This window comes from Hippoglossus stenolepis, chromosome 21, assembly GCF_022539355.2.
Source record: "Hippoglossus stenolepis isolate QCI-W04-F060 chromosome 21, HSTE1.2, whole genome shotgun sequence".
Taxonomy (NCBI): Eukaryota; Metazoa; Chordata; class Actinopteri; order Pleuronectiformes; family Pleuronectidae; genus Hippoglossus; species Hippoglossus stenolepis.
Genome location: NC_061503.1, coordinates 5,459,219 through 5,475,156, shown reverse-complemented (window position 1 = coordinate 5,475,156; position 15,938 = coordinate 5,459,219). Strand labels below are relative to the sequence as shown.

At 39.0% G+C, this 15,938-nt stretch overlaps 1 protein-coding gene across 4 annotated transcripts in view; it reads left to right on the top strand.

The window, feature by feature from the left end:
• LOC118100437 (zinc transporter ZIP11) overlaps window positions 1–15,938 on the top strand; it is a 123,149-nt gene that overhangs the window by 73,740 nt on the left and 33,471 nt on the right. For 3 of the 4 annotated variants that reach the window (XM_035145550.2, XM_047338271.1, XM_035145552.2), the window contains exon 5: window positions 706–847. In XM_035145550.2, the coding sequence (XP_035001441.1) occupies window positions 706–847 (142 nt within the window). The remainder of the gene's footprint in view (window positions 1–705; window positions 848–15,938) is intronic. The other variant, XM_047338272.1, reaches the window with a different exon arrangement.

The following is a 15,938-nucleotide window of genomic DNA, read 5'->3' as shown; positions in this document are numbered from 1 at the left end:
AACTGTGGGAGATATTGTTCATAACAGTGCATTGTTGAATTAATAACACAACCTCAACGCAGGAGTGGATCGAGGGGTTTTCTATATCGGGGCCACATTTTACAAAGCCGGGCACACTTTAAAAACATGTTTTAATTACCTATGTAGGGGCTACAGTAGTGTAACTGTTTGTGGTGTTCTGTAAAGAGTAAAGCGACTATTGACAGGACAAGTGCCAAACAGCTTTCACCTGGGGCTAGTGCCCCTCTGGCCCCACCCCTGGGTCTGCCCATGACTATACGTCTACAATGTGAGTTTGATAGTTGGAAATTTATAAAAGCATTCTCAGGTTAATACAGAGTACACACAACTGTCCGTATAATACTTAACTAATTTCCCTTATAATTAAGCTAAATGTAGCCTCTGCTTAACACAGCCAGATAAAGTGTTAAATGAATATACTCAGGGGTGTCACAACAGCAACACTGTATGTATGATGAGGTATTTTTACACTGATACAAACTGCATTGCTGATTCTCAGTAATTAGGGGGAAATTAAATGATAATCGCTTGTACTTAGTAGAAAATAATTTAATTAAAATATAAATAAATTAGTAGGAAATAAGGGGCCCCATGAAATACGGCATTATCGGCGATTTTTTGTATATAAAACAAATTTTAACCCCTTCCTTTTCTGTCTTCTTATTTTTTGTCTCTTATCCACAGGGTGTCGGTGCGGACCCCCAAACTGCCCTGGCCCTGCCCCCCGACTCTAAGATGGACAAAGAGAAAGCCGAGGAGCCGTCGTTCGAGCCCACTGAGTCTGACGAGATGAGCATCAGGATAGGTAGAGCCGGACCTCACTCAGGCAAGCCTCCCTTCATATACCCACATCAAGTGTTACATTTCATTACAAAACCATGCAGCCGTTGCAGCCAGTGTCGGTCCACAAATGGTGTCACATCATTTGACTGATGCAGACTCAAAGTGGCGAGAAGAGAGGCTGCATCGACTCACCTGGAGCTTCTCTGATGGCTTTGTTTCACCTGCCAACTCTCTCTCTCTTGGTTTTTCTCCTTTCCTTTTTACTCCATCTGCCTCATCTGTCACTCTCTTCATACATCGGTCCCCTACCCTAGATTGGCTGTAGCTCTTTAAGCAATGATCCTTTGTGGCTTTGTGAGCACTGACTTTAATTCAGTCATCACACACAATGTGTATGATAAGCAAGTGAAAAATGACGTGACAATGAAAATGAAAGGACAAACAAATGCAGAAAGACTAATCAAGTAAAGGAGAAAAATAGATTTTCAAAAACGTTTGAAGGAGACGAGACAGAAAGGAAATTAGTTTTATTTTGTGTGCGTGTGTGTATATGTGTTCTCGCCTCACTGGCTGGTACCACGACAGGTACAATTACATTTCAGTTTATTTGTTATCTTCAGTGAGTTCTTCAGCTATGCACCTGCTCGCTGACAGTGACACTGGAATATTAAAACCAGGTTGGAATATCAATGCAAATAGTAAAAACTATAAACCATAAAATATTGGTGCCAGTGACTAAACAGAGCCAGAACACACAAAACGACGGTCGGCGATAAGAACGGCTTTTTAATTGCTGAGTTAAATTGAAAGTGGAAATTTAACACATTAACAATTAACAGTTAAAAGTTTTCTTAACTTAAATGTAAACAGGGAAACGAAATCGCTCAGGCACCTAAATCTGCTTGTGATTCGTTAGGTACAGGGTGTGTAGGATTGGCACCAGCTTTCCCAACCCTACTGACTGCAAGTTATGTTTCCCTTCAGAGGTCTTTAATTATCTCATTTATTATTTATCTTCTCTGGTGTGGCTCATGAGGAAATGGTGAGCGCGTTCAGTTGAGACTGTAACTCCTCCCAATTTCGTGAACAGTGTCGACCTGGTAGACGGGCGATGAAAAAGAGGCGTCTTGTAGGGGGAATATTACACAAGTGAGTTACTGCTACGTTTGACTGACTTTTAATGAGCAGCAGCTAAAAGCATAAAGAGGAGGCCGCAAACACGACACACCCCCTCTCTTACACAAGTCTTCTTTGGATTCATAGTAAGATTAAAATTGTATTCTCACACAGTTCTGTGGTCGCCCATATGTGGGAAGTCAAAGGTTTAATTAACACCTCTATTTTAACGCTATTTACATTTTAAAACCCATTTTTCACATATTTATCAAAAAGGGCAATAAATGAGCAAATTCAAACAGCTCTCTTTCTGCCATCAAATAGCCGCATTTTATGGCGTTTTTTCTATATGTCGTTACAAACAACAACAACTCAAGTTTTTCCTATTGTGACTATTAAAAAGTATTTCAACACCTCGGTTTACTTTTCCGTTTACTGCCAACAGTAGTAGCCTAAAATTGGGATTCAATTCCATCAGCCACTGTGGCACCACAAAGCACTGTGTTTGTTGCACTGCGATGTCACACTGTGATTCTTCCTAAGCGCTACATACAAATAATTGAAACAGAGACAGTGTAAACAGTAGTGAGATAAAAAAACAAACCCAAATAACGTGACCAGTGCAAATTAATCCTTTCTTTAGGAATTCTTTCTTTTCTTTTTTTTGAATAACCAGAACATTTGTAGTTTCTTACCAATCAGTGAAGGCAAGAACTAAGCAATGTATTGATGCAGAGTCCCTGACATTAGTAGCTGCTGATCTGTGTTGTTTTTGCAATTTATGCAGTATTATGGAATTTTACAATTGCTCCATGCAAGAGTAGAAATATAGTCATATAGAGATTAAAAAATATAAAATAAATTAAAATAAAATATGAAATATATACAATGTCTATTGAGTATTTACTGCAAGCATGTGGCACTGAGCACCTTTCTCCTTTAGGGACACTTAAGTAGATGTATTTAATTTAATAATGATTTGAAATAAAACATATATTATACTTTTTCTTGGGGTGTTTTCACGCCTGAAAGTCACAACAAGTTACAACAAGACTTAAGTCAATGCACAAGAAACCAGTCTGCCCCATGTGTCTTCAAATTAAAAAGATGGTGACGTGAGTCATTGCACTGAGTTCATGTGGATTTCATGACAACCACATTCTTCAGTTTTTTTTGTTTTTTATTGGTTAAAAATCAAGAATGGTGCAATTCCTTTTAATTCCAAAACACAGACAAACATAATTGACCCTTCTGGGATCTTCTTAGCGTAGCACAAACCTCTCACCTCATATGACTCGCCTGATGTGTCAGCAGGCATCTCTCCAGGTTTGTCTTATCACTGACCAATTACCAATCCTGCATGATTTTTTTTTTTGGAAATGTCATTGTGCAGACAAAAGTAGAAAGCAAGCTTCCTGCTAAATAATCAAAATAGCTGGAAGATTGGGTTAATGTTTATTGGTTGTTAATGCCTTTTTTGTGACTGTGTAAGCGCATCCTCACAGTCATTTTATCTGACTCACTCCTTCTCTTATTTCCATCGCTGTCACTGTGACCTCATGTATATACCACACACTGTGATGTCATAGTTTTAATGATATAAAGTGACATTGTTGCACAGCTTCAAATGTCTGGGGAGCTGGTGGGAACGCTGGCGTCAAGTAGAGCGACTGAAAGTTTGATTGGAAGAAAGTTCTGTAAAGAAAACAACTCTGGAGTTGCCTTGATGTTATTTTCTGGATGATATCAGAGTTAGCAGCTGGAGGTGCTGAACAAAGACAAAAGGAGGGAGAAAAAAAATGGACTTTGAAGAACTCGGACAAAGAAGCAACGACCATTTTTTGAGCAGACACTATGATGTTTTTCTGAAAAGTTCCAACCCAAATAGTATTTCACAACCCGATTGTTTAAAAAACGTACGGTATGAGAATGCTGTCATTCCACTGCCACTGTTTACATTCACAGAACATTTCCTGCATCTCTCGAGTCCACAGATTGAATATGTATTCCACACACGCTCAGAGAGATCAGTTAGACGTTCATTGCATCACTAAGGCTTGCCTGAAGGCATCCGACGTCGACCAACCACACGGTTTACAGAAAAGTGTTGAAAGTCGCTGCATGTTTAGACGTGCCATTCGGTGTGGCATATCCAATCAATGCTTTTTCCTCTCTTATGCACTTTCATACATCAAAAAGGATGAATAATTTATCTAAGAGAGGCTGAATTCCCACACCACTGCCCAGTGCAGGGCAAAACAATAAAGAAGAAAAAGAAAAATGAATAGGCAATGATACACTGAGCAACCAAACAAATATTGGCCTTAGTATTTATATTATGGCAGGGATTCTCAAACTAAAGTGTGGCTCGGGACGTAATTTTCTGTCTAAGTCTGACCCAAACCCAAAACATAAGTTTTTTTCAAACCCAATTGGCATTCTTTTTTGCGTGTACTTCCCCAACTAGAGCCCAACATTTCCCCTAATTACAGGCACATGCAGTGTAAATAATCAAGTGTATCGCCCATCATTTAAAAATTATGGTCCGGTTTGACTCATATGGTGCCGACTGGTTCCTAAATTCTCGGGTCAGGTATGCACAAGCTTGTCCCATCCTCCAAGGGGGTCGAAATAATGACACATGATGGCAAGATATAGAAGATATAAAAACAACATATCATAGATATCTTCTTAGGACAAACTAAGATTTCCATTCTCACATGGTACATATGCAGTTTACAGTGTTTTCACCAAAACTGGATCTTATTTTGATGGTACAAACAGATGATTTTATTTTTTGTTTTTATCTTGTGAGCACAAATTACTTAATTTACAATAAAATATCTTCAGATGCACACAGCCACTGTGATGGAGAGAACTCAGCTGATGGAGTTTAATTTTCACCTTGGAATGTCATATAATGTCATTAGTGTCTTGCTGCTCGTGTACAGAGACACATTATGTTCATCTGCAGGGATCATTGACTGCTATGAATAATCGATTAATCGGTCAGATACTAAATTTCGTCGCCAACTATTTTGATAATGGATTCATCGCTTTATGTAGGTGTTTTTTTTTAAGCAAAAAGTAAACTCTGGTTTCAGCTCCTGAAATGTGGATATTGCCGTATTGAGGGTTTGAGAAACATAGATCTCTTTTTTTAAACCATTTTCTGACATATTATGGACCACAAACCATTTGATTAATTGGTAAACAATTGAGAGATTAATCTATAATGAAAATAATCCTAAATTGCAGCCCTGCATATATTAACTTGTTCTCACAAGATATTTATTTTGTGGGAACAAGTTATTATGTTGACGCACAAGATCAAAAAATATCAGCTTTTGGGATTTTAAGGCCGATTTGTGTCCTTTGTGTGCAGACTTCTTCACCTGTAGCAAGCTGAAGCTAATATAAGCTTATAGTCGCATCTAGCCACAGCAGTTTTGTTGAGGGAAAAGGAAACCTGCATCCAGACTCTGTATATATCTCATCTCTCTACAGCCCTGTGAACATTACTTGCAGACAAAGGTAACTTGTTGCAGTTGCTAGGACTGAGGCGTCAGTGGTCAGTGGAGGGATTTACCGAACTGTCAATAGCTGTGCTCAGGGGAGGCTTACAGAGACGTGGCCCCTCGATAACTACTCTGACCTTTAGCCCCATGTCATCGTCACATATGCTCCTGCAACAAATGCTAATACCTGTTTTTTAGAAGACCTATAAAAAGAAACCTCGAAAACAGCAAATGTATTCATGTCATTGCTGATCAGCTTCTACGTCAGAGTCCCCGTGTGCCTGTGTAGTACGACGACACCCACGGAGCGAGGGGAGGCTGATTGCCGCCTTGGGGGCTCTTGCTGCCGTTGCTCAGATGATCCTGGAGGCTTAATCCCTCATTGGGAGGGAGTTAGAAATTTGAGAGGGAAAAATTGCATCCACAAGAGCGTTGTAATTGTTCTTAATTGTGCTCATAATATGCATGACACGCAGCGAGGTCGTTCAAGACTTTGTTGAGCGCTAGTTCTAATTTTTGCCAGCGGCGTTAAAACCTAAACTGAAGTCGTAGGTTACTACACACGAAGACATGAAGGAATTTAATATTCACACACACATATGCTCGGCCCATTGACGTTGGCACCCACTTGCGCATATGGACAGAGCAAGGAAGCTGCACAATAGATAATTGACACTTCCTTCATTTGCAGACAAAACACACGAGGCTAGTCCCAGTCACTGCTCAGTTCTTTAAGCTTAAAATTCACCATGATGCTCTCTCATCTCACTAAATACCTCCTGCAGAGACTCATTCAGAATCTCTAATCAAATCCTTTAACATGAGTATCACACAATGACATGAACACACACAAGTTTCCATCTCCCTCTTTTAATGTCCTTTCTGTCTTTGATTTATTGTACATGATTGGTGGTTGGTCTCTCTTTTCAATCTGAAGGGATCTGATTGATTCAAGCTCTGTCTCCTGTTGTCTTCAGCTTCGTCTTAATGGAAATTAGTTGGTGGCCTCTTGTTTCCGAATGCCTCTCTGTGACACAGCAGTCACTCCCTTTGCAGCCATCACAGAAGATCGAACAAACCAAACGTCCTATTTTGCCCTTTTTGATGTGTGGTATATGAATGTGGATGGTATGTATTGCCAATTGTACTCAATTCTATTCTGAAACCTCAATTACAGTATCTTTCACTGCAAAGACAGACATCACTTGGAAAGAATAGATTTTCTGTTCTGATTTTCAGCCCTAGGAGTCTTTCTAGTCCAAATTGTTTCAGAACAACTGGTGGAATACAGAGACTATTTTGAAAGTATTTAAAAGCCCCCCCCATTATAATCAAAATGTGTGTCCATGTTGGATTAAGCTGTTGAATTTAATTTTTTCCCAAATATCACAGGTAACAGGCAGAAAAATGCTTACATTAGGAACATCCACATTTTTCAGTTTATCAGTTTAATTAGTACAAAGGTAAGTGTTGAACTGCCAACGGTTAAAAAAAATCTGAAAACCATTTCCAGTGATTTAAAAATAAGTTAACTACAGCAATGGAAGTCAATTAGGCTTTAAAGTTAATGCAAACATGTCACAACTGCTGTTCATGGTTTAAAATCCCTGTTTGAACAATCAGTGAGTACAGTCTTCGCAGTAGTACTGTGCATTAATGTCAGAATGACGAGATAGAGACACATGATAAAGGAAGACGGACTGGTTGATCCGATGTTCCACAGCAACATAATAAGCCGGAAACATTGAAAGAACAGACATAAGCTGTTCTTTCAATGCAGCACAGTTTCCACACTTAAACTTCATGGAGCTGGTTTTGGATGAAATGGAAAGAAGGTGAAAGCAAAGCAAACTAGAAGTGCAAAACATTTGTGGGGACTTCTGCAACAGTGAGCAGTAGTGTAGCAGTAGTGGCAGGTGAATGAGAAAACACTTTTTGTAATGGTTGTTTGCCAATTTCACTGTCAATGGATTTTACCATTTACACAGTGATTTATAAAGTGACAAATTCTAAAATCTTTCATTGTATTTATGTACTTTTGTTTGATGAATGTCATAATTTCTTTCATATTTATTAAGTTATTAATCATTCTAATTATCTCATTATAGCATCCTATATTTTAATGCACTTCATAAACTGCCCCACATAGTAAGACCAATTATAAGATATGACTGACTCAACCAGGGGCCAGTTGAGTCGCTTTCACAGGAGTACTCTAATTTTCTTTTAATTAGCTTAATAGCATTCAAACAGAGGGGAACTGGTAATTGACGTCATGACACAGCATGTGATTTTTGTTACAATATAATTATATGGCAGGGTGCAGCACTGACATGTATGCTTAAGAGTCTTCAACAGAGTTGGCTTTCATTAACTTTGAAGGGGTGACGTGATGCATGTGCTAACTGCACTGATGTCCCTTTACTTCACCTTGCTTGTAGTTCTTGCAGTAGAAGTCTTGAAAAGTTCATCTTTTCAAGCAGCAGTGCTGGAACTGGCCAGTGAAATCCCCTTTGTGGACAAATGCAGAGGAAGCAGGATGGGTGTTGGATCGATGCAGGTTCCTGCCTGGTATTCAACGTCTGTGATTTCATCTAGTTGTAGAGTTTATTGCCAGTGTTCTTCCCTTTAGCATTGCAGCTTGCATGGTACATTGGTATTTCTCACCATAGACATTATTTGCATTTTCATACATTTTGTTTATTTATGTAAAACTTGTCATTTTTATCAGGTAAGCTACTGAAGTTTGCCTGTAGAAACCTGTTTGTTGCGGTTACTATAGCTGCTTTCAGGCATGCTCTGAACTGCGGATAATCTCCAGCCATTCTCCGGAGGGGCTGTATGTGAGAACGCAAATGGCTGTGTCAGAGGCTGTGGAGTTTGGGGGTCAACCACCTAGTGAAAACTCACTGAATAAAGTCCTAATAAGCCCATGTCAAAACACAGCAGGAGATCCTCCAAGGGATTCACCACGAGTTGATGACGTTTCTAAACGCTAAGGTAAAAAAGAATATAAATATCTCAGGATGATAAAGAGGAGCCATACACGTAGAAGACACAGATGAAGACGTGAGCTTAGAGAGACGGCAAGATTCAAGAGAAGGGCCCATGCAGGTGTTGATGTTCTGTAAACAAAAACGTGATCTCTGCAGTGGGATTTAAATGTTACGTCCTCCCTCTGCCTGCTGTGTCACCCCTTTCTATGTTGTTATGAATTATTCTCATCGGAAAATGTCCTGCTGTGTTTCTCGTGTGTGAAAGGCAAACTCTGGAGAAAGTCCGGACCCAATTGTGTGTACGTTCTCCTGGAGGGAATGTCTGAAAATGGTCTGTCGCTCCAAGCGTCAGGCATGCCAACGTGTAAAAGAAACATGTTCATGTGAATGCTAAGATACTGAATAACAACCATACCGTCAGCTCGTGAAGTGAGCATGTGGCATTCTGACTATCTCGAGTAAAAAACAGGCTCTTCCTCTGACTCTACAAGCCACGAAAGTCATGTTTAATAGATCGGTGCTTTGATTCCTGCTGTTCTCCAGGTATTTGAAGTGACAGGAAGCCCCTTGTAAGCATGTACCTACTCAAGGATGCATGCATTCACACATACATGCACAAAACTATTCCCGTTGACTCATAGTTAATGCATGGCTTCCTAAATAATTCAGTCGGCATTAAAATAAATCAAAGTGTGCCTCTTGGCGTGCTGTTTATTCAGAATAAATTTAGGAATGCACCAAAATGAAAAATGGGATTAGACTGGAATTTCTCTGATTATGCAAATTATGAACCTACATACTCCAATTTCCCAATGTACCTCTTAATTAATGAATTCATATTTTGTCTTTTGTCATATTTTTTTCAAGCCTTCTGGCAAAATCTGCAGCCAACTACATGACCTATATCTTTTATAATGAGGAGTCAGACATGCTGTAGATGTGATGAGAAGGCAGACGTATATCCTAATATCTCAACAAGGTGAAACAAAAACAAAAAAACTGGTTTGATCCTAACTCTGGAAACACATAAAGGGATGGGTGTTAATATGCCAGACTTTAATATCCCATACAGTAATACAATCAAATGTCAGCCTTCATCAAAATATCAGAGATGCCCAGGGTTTTCTTCTTTAAAGTGATGAAAAAGGGAGAAAAAAGCTCATGGAGTTGAAAGCCAAGTTAATTGCACTCACTAACCTGAGGGAGTAGAGATATAAACATTGAGTTGAGCAATTCCTTTAAAGGAAACGGCTGTATTTGAGCTAAGTTGGATAGTTAACACACCAACAGTCCGACAGACAATGTTCTTTTGTGGCAGGGTGGGATCCCTTTAGGAGGTGATTTTCTCTGTTGCAATCAGATTATCGGAAAATTTAACTTGCATGTCTTAGTTTGATGCTAAATACTAGTATCATAAGCTATCTATTTATCCATTGAATCAGTATTCACCTTGATACTGACCTTTTTCATGTGATTCAGGTACCTACTATAAATCTTAACCCTTTGGTCTTCTGTGCAAGGAGCTTTTTATGACCAATAGTTACATTTTTATTCTCAGGGGAACTCTAGCAGACGCAGTGATTATGATGCATGGGGGCAAAGGTGCAAGTTGGGTGACAAAGTCTATATATTGACTGTCTGTGTTAGGAGTTGGGGGGTGGATGGACCTTAACACTGATCGTTTCTTGATTGGAACCGGTCTCCTAGTTTCTTTTATTACATTACATTACATTTCATTTAGCTGACGCTTTTATCCAAAGCGATAGTGCATTCAACCATGAGGGTACAAACCCAGAACAACAAGAATCAAGAAAGTACAATTTCTTCAAGAAAGCCAAACTACAAAGTGCTGTAGGTAAGTGCCATATAAGTGCTACTAAATTATTAGTTTAGACTTTTATTCAAGGTATAGTCGGATGATCCTTACACAACCATCACTACATTTACTAATGTACGTGTAACTATGGCAATGCACCAAAATAAAAAATGGGAATGTAACTATGGCAATGAAGGTCGTCCAACCCTCCTGAATTACTGATTTTGACCTAAACTACAATTGTTTCCAAAACATAACCAACTAGTTTTTGTGCCTAAACCCTAACCAATGGTTTCTATCAGTGCATATGGACAGACTGTGGAGTAAAGATATCTGAGAATTGCTTATTACTAAACAATCCCTTTCTGCATGTACTTCACAATGAATGCATTTGATATAAATGCAAAAGTAGGTCTTGATCATGACATTCAGTGCCTGCAAATGTTACTAAAACTTGACTCACTACAGTTTTTTCTACTACATTTCTTGCACTTGTTATATTGTCAATGCAAAGCATTTGTAACAGCAGTATGTTTTGAATTAAGCTTTTTTACTCAAACTGTATTATGGACAAATAGAGGACAGTGAGGAGCAAATTGGCTCCTATTGTAGCTGCTTACAGCAACAACCAAATTGTGCAGTACGAACCGTCTGTGTTTCATTTGACATGATGTGTTTGCACTCAGATCAGGATACAGTAAAAATGTAACTGAGGTTGATGTAAAGCAGATATAAAGTTTGATGCACAACACAGGAGTCAAACTGGACTAATCTTAAAAGTCAAACTAATCTAACAGTTAGATTACTAATTTCAGCAAATGACTAAAATCCTTGATTATGTTGAAAAGGAATGGATGTTATCATGTGTAAAATCACTCTTTTTTTCAACACGTTCATGGTGTCAAATGAATTTATGATGTGCTGCAAGAAAATCAAGCATTTTGTCAAACTGAGCATAGATTTTGTGCAAGGCTTGTTCAATGCCAGACTAGGCTTCTTAGTTCCTTCATATATTATTGCGTTAGATGGTGGTTTGTTTTCTCCACTACGAGTTTAATTGACCAGAATGTTTACTCCTGAAGGGCTTTACTGAGCTGCCTAACAATGTAAAAAGAAAAAAATATTGTCCCCTCTGCTCCAGTTTTCTGGTTGAAAGTGAAGTTATAAAGATTTGACATCAGATGGGAACCTTTGCAAAAGATGCCAACTTTAAATAACAAAATAAGCTGCTCCATTTCCTGTCTCCACACCGGAGGTACAACAGGGGTTATTTTTGTTATCAAAAGCACGTTTAACTTTGAGCACCCATGTGCAACCAAACGTGTATCCACGCCTTCCACCATAAAGTAGTTTTTGACAGTCAAAAGTATACATTTGTGACAGCTTCTCTTAAAATACCGGTGCGGTTTCATCTTTCCAACATGCAGTAGTTAAAATTATGTGTCGTGTTACAATGCCGGCCAGTCAAGCTTTTTTGTTAAAGGTGTAACCGCTACCTTTAAATTATATCCACATATTGCCATTTTACATTTTATGTAAAAAAAGAAAGGAAAGACAGAACAAAAGTGTTTAAGTAATATGCAACTCAACCACAAGCAACATTTTCAGTGCTTCTTGTCAAAAATGATCAATGAACTGCACTAGTATTCATGCCCTCATTTTGTGTTTTGCTGATGGTGGCTGGAAACGCTGTGTAACACATCAAAGCTAAATCTCCCTTTGGTGTTTACCCTCATAGAAAACCCCCGAAGGCCCATAAGGAACCTCCAGATGAACTGCTTAACCTTGTAGAGGACCACTATAAACTCCACAAGACACCTACATCCTCTTTAATTACCACCAGGACCTCCTAAAGGCCTTCTTACAACCTCTTCACTGACAAACCTTCTAAACTACCTGTACAAAAGACTAAAGGGCCCCTAGTATCAACCATTAAAACATCCTACATGATCCTTAAACCCCCTGATTAACCACCAGAATCTCCTAAAGGCCAACTCGAAACCTTCTTAGTAAAACCTTAAGCAGTAGGATCTCAGAAAGGACCTTTTTGATTTTAGATTTTGTAGTGTAGGGACAAAGTTTCAACAGGTCTTTGTTACGAGCAGTTCTCACAAACTCAAGTGTTGCGTTCGCCCTCCATTATAAAGGATTGGCTCTACCTTGCCATAGCAGTCTCAAGTTGTGGAGATGGCAACCGTTCAAACTCACAGCAGCTTACTGTGCCTATAGCCGTTGGAATTTAAATGATAAAGATTTTTTTTTAACAGCGTACATCGTTCGTAATGACTCTGTATTGTAGTTCGTTCTTAACGATACGATTAAGTTACCATCCACTTCATCTTATCTTCAATTATGGGTAAGTGAAATAAATTCTGTGACTCTGATATTCCTTCATATCTGTCGTACTTACTACGACAGATGCTACTTATCTGACTGAGAACATAAATTGGAACCAAATATTCACAACAAAATATCTTTTTATATTTTGATTGTTCACATTTTAAAAGAAACCCCTTGAATATAGCATAGTATATTTAACACTTTTTAAGCAAATCAATTTCATCACTTTTTCACACATTTTGAAGATACAATGGTAGTCCACCTTTTTCCCTGGTATCTGTACCGTGCACACGTTTTGTTGTCCAGCAGGTACAGTTCTTCTCCTGAAGGGTTGTTATCAAAGAACTTGCACAACCACCGACAGTCATGTGGCCCGATATCCTGTGGGTTAATTTTAACCCCACTTCAATGCTTTTTGGACAAGGGACACTAATGTTGAATCATTTTCCATTAAACCTTAATGGACATGCAGGTTCCCTGTAGAGCAAGACCAAAGGAGTAAACACTTGAAACTTCCACTGACCGGGCTTTAAAATGTTTCACCAAGTGTGCATCTCCCTTCCTGTAATATTTATGTTGCATCTTCCTCTGCCTTTCAATTCTCCTTTCCCTCTGTCTCTGACTCAAAGAAAGTTCTTACCCTGATACTTGTTTTCACTCTTGTACTATTTCTTTCGATCTTGAGAAGTTTTGCGAGAAACGAAACTGCAGCACTTAATTAGTTGAAGAAATATCTGGGAGATCTCTCCATGCCTTGGTGGTTCCCCAGCTTAGCAGGTTCCTTGGCAGCCACTGAATCAGCAGGTTGTCCGCTAAAAAGATAATTTTCCCATCAAAATTGAATGATGAAATGAATTGAAAAAGTGAATTGGTATTAACAACCCGTACACACATCTATGTGAACATTATATATATATATATATATATAATTGTTGTCATTTAATGTATGTTTGTGGGTCTAAGCAAATTGGCTATAACTCATTAGGGTTTTGTTTAATCATTCTTGTGGTTTGACTTTGTGTTATGGACTTAACCCCCGTGAGCCTGAGTGACAAGCAGCAATGGCTAATGAATGGAGAATTGGAGTAAATGAGTGTATCAAGGCTTTCCTGTGTGGCAGTACATTTAATGCTCAAGTGCTTACATGAACTGAGTTACAGGTAGGGTTGGTAACTTGTTTCTGGAACATTTTTTTTCTTATTTGTTGAAATCCCCTTCACGGCCCAAAAAAATAAAGAAAGCCACTGTCAGTGGCCCTCGCTGGACTGTAATAAACATGACCAATCATTTCATTTTGTACCTGTCTTTCACTAGCCGACCTGCCCGAACTCACACTTCACATGACCAGAGTCTTCAACTGGAGAAATATAGACCGCTGAAGCAGAGACGATAGTCAGAACTTAGCGAGTGAGGGGGGTGTAGCTTTGACGAATGGTTCAATGGGAGGGGGTGAGATGTATCGCTTGCATATTTTCAAAGTGTAGCCTGCTCTTGCTAGCTTTTGGAGAATTACCAACCCCAGCTTTAAGTGAGATGTATGTGATGGAAATAATTCACCAGGGGGTCGATGTAAATGTAGGCTAAACTAGGTAGAGAGATCAGCAAACAGTGAAAATACCTGATCCTGTAGACATCTTTTATGGTGTGGCTATGAGTGGTTTGTAGATATTGAAGCAATAAGGGAGACATGATGCAAAATGAAATGATTTCTGAAAGGATTCTGAAAAGATTTCTGAAATTCCCCTAAATCCCAGTCTCATTGCAGTAAAGGTGGAGTAAAGTTAAGAAGAAAATCCACCCTCAGACATTAGTAGGTAGTTTTCCTTGTATCTTTGAGTGCACTTAACTGAACAAATGGAGATGTCTCTCTTTTGGGTTTTTCAATCACAGATCAAAGGCATATTTTCAAACCTTCCTACAAAGCACTGAGAGCCCACATGTAGGAAATCTCAAGATGCAAAGGAAAAGGAAGGTACAAGACAATACATGGAAATGGACTGAACAAGTGATAGTATCAATAGTACTATAAATGAGTACATGAGTGTTGCTGTTGCTTTGATTTGATTTTTAATCCACGTGGTTGTGGTTGTGCTGTGTAGTTGATGATCGCGTGTGTGTGTGCGATCGCGCCTTTTTCCCAGAAAGTGTTTTGACATGTCACAGTTGGAAAAACAAAGGTTGTAATAATACAATCGATGACGGCTGATATCCATGTGATGTTTTTGCTTTAGCAGAATTAATGATGTAAACATTATACATTACACAAAAATAAAGATTCCTCCTCCACTTGCTGCTAAACTATAACCATACGGCACTATTATCACAATCACAGAAGAGAAGAACCATCACCTACACACAGAATTATCAGGAGTTGAATCCTCACTCAGAAATTTGGTCATTGCTCTCACTATGATAATTTCCATTAGGCAGCACCACAAATTTGTTCAGACATAGGCTATCAGCGGTAAGGGGGACAATAAGCTGCAATGAAAGAGGGAAAAAAAAGAGAGCGAGAGGGAAAATGTATATGAAGCAGAAAAAAATCACTGATGCCTTCAACAAAAGTAGAGGGAGCATTTTTCTGAGGAGAAACTACTGCTGCTTTTTGAAAGGCTGTACTTCTGTTTTATTATTTAAGTTCAGTCAGCCTTCAGAAGCTGCACCTGGAGATAAGGCGTCTCATTTCGAACAAGGGTGAGAAATGCATCCTTCCATTCCCAAATGGCCAAGGTTCCAGTGGGTGGACCCTCTCGGTCCAACCTATCCCAGGATCATTGTGACAAGCTGACGATGCAAACCATTCGTAGACAAGACCGTTTCATTTTGGTTTGGCCATCGTGGTCTACTCGATCTATGAAGGCCACTAAAGAACTGAGTCCTGAGGAGGATGTGGCTCCTGAAGCATAACGCACCTTTTGTTTCTTTCAAAGTTTTGTTGGTGATGTGATGTTTCCATGACAATACAAAATGCTGCTTACTGTCGTACATAATCCTGGTTTTCTACCAGTGCAATCAAATTTACAACCACATTTGTTTTGGTTGTAACAAGAGTGTTTTTTCTCAATAGGATTACATCGGATCATTAATGGATTACAATTTAAGGATCGCATTATGATCTTACTAACTGATTACAATGTTCTGTTCTGTCAGTTTAACACAAATAATAAGTAACTGTGATGAGAGTGAATATACTGGATGGAGTGATATCGATGGCAGAGGTTTCCAAGGAGACAAAGGGAGGTGTCAGTTTGGAGCCTCATTGGATCAATGCTCTCTACTGATACAAGCTCTCTCTCTGCCTCTCCCTGCCTCGTTTTAACAAGAGAATACATCTTCTCTCTGGAGGTG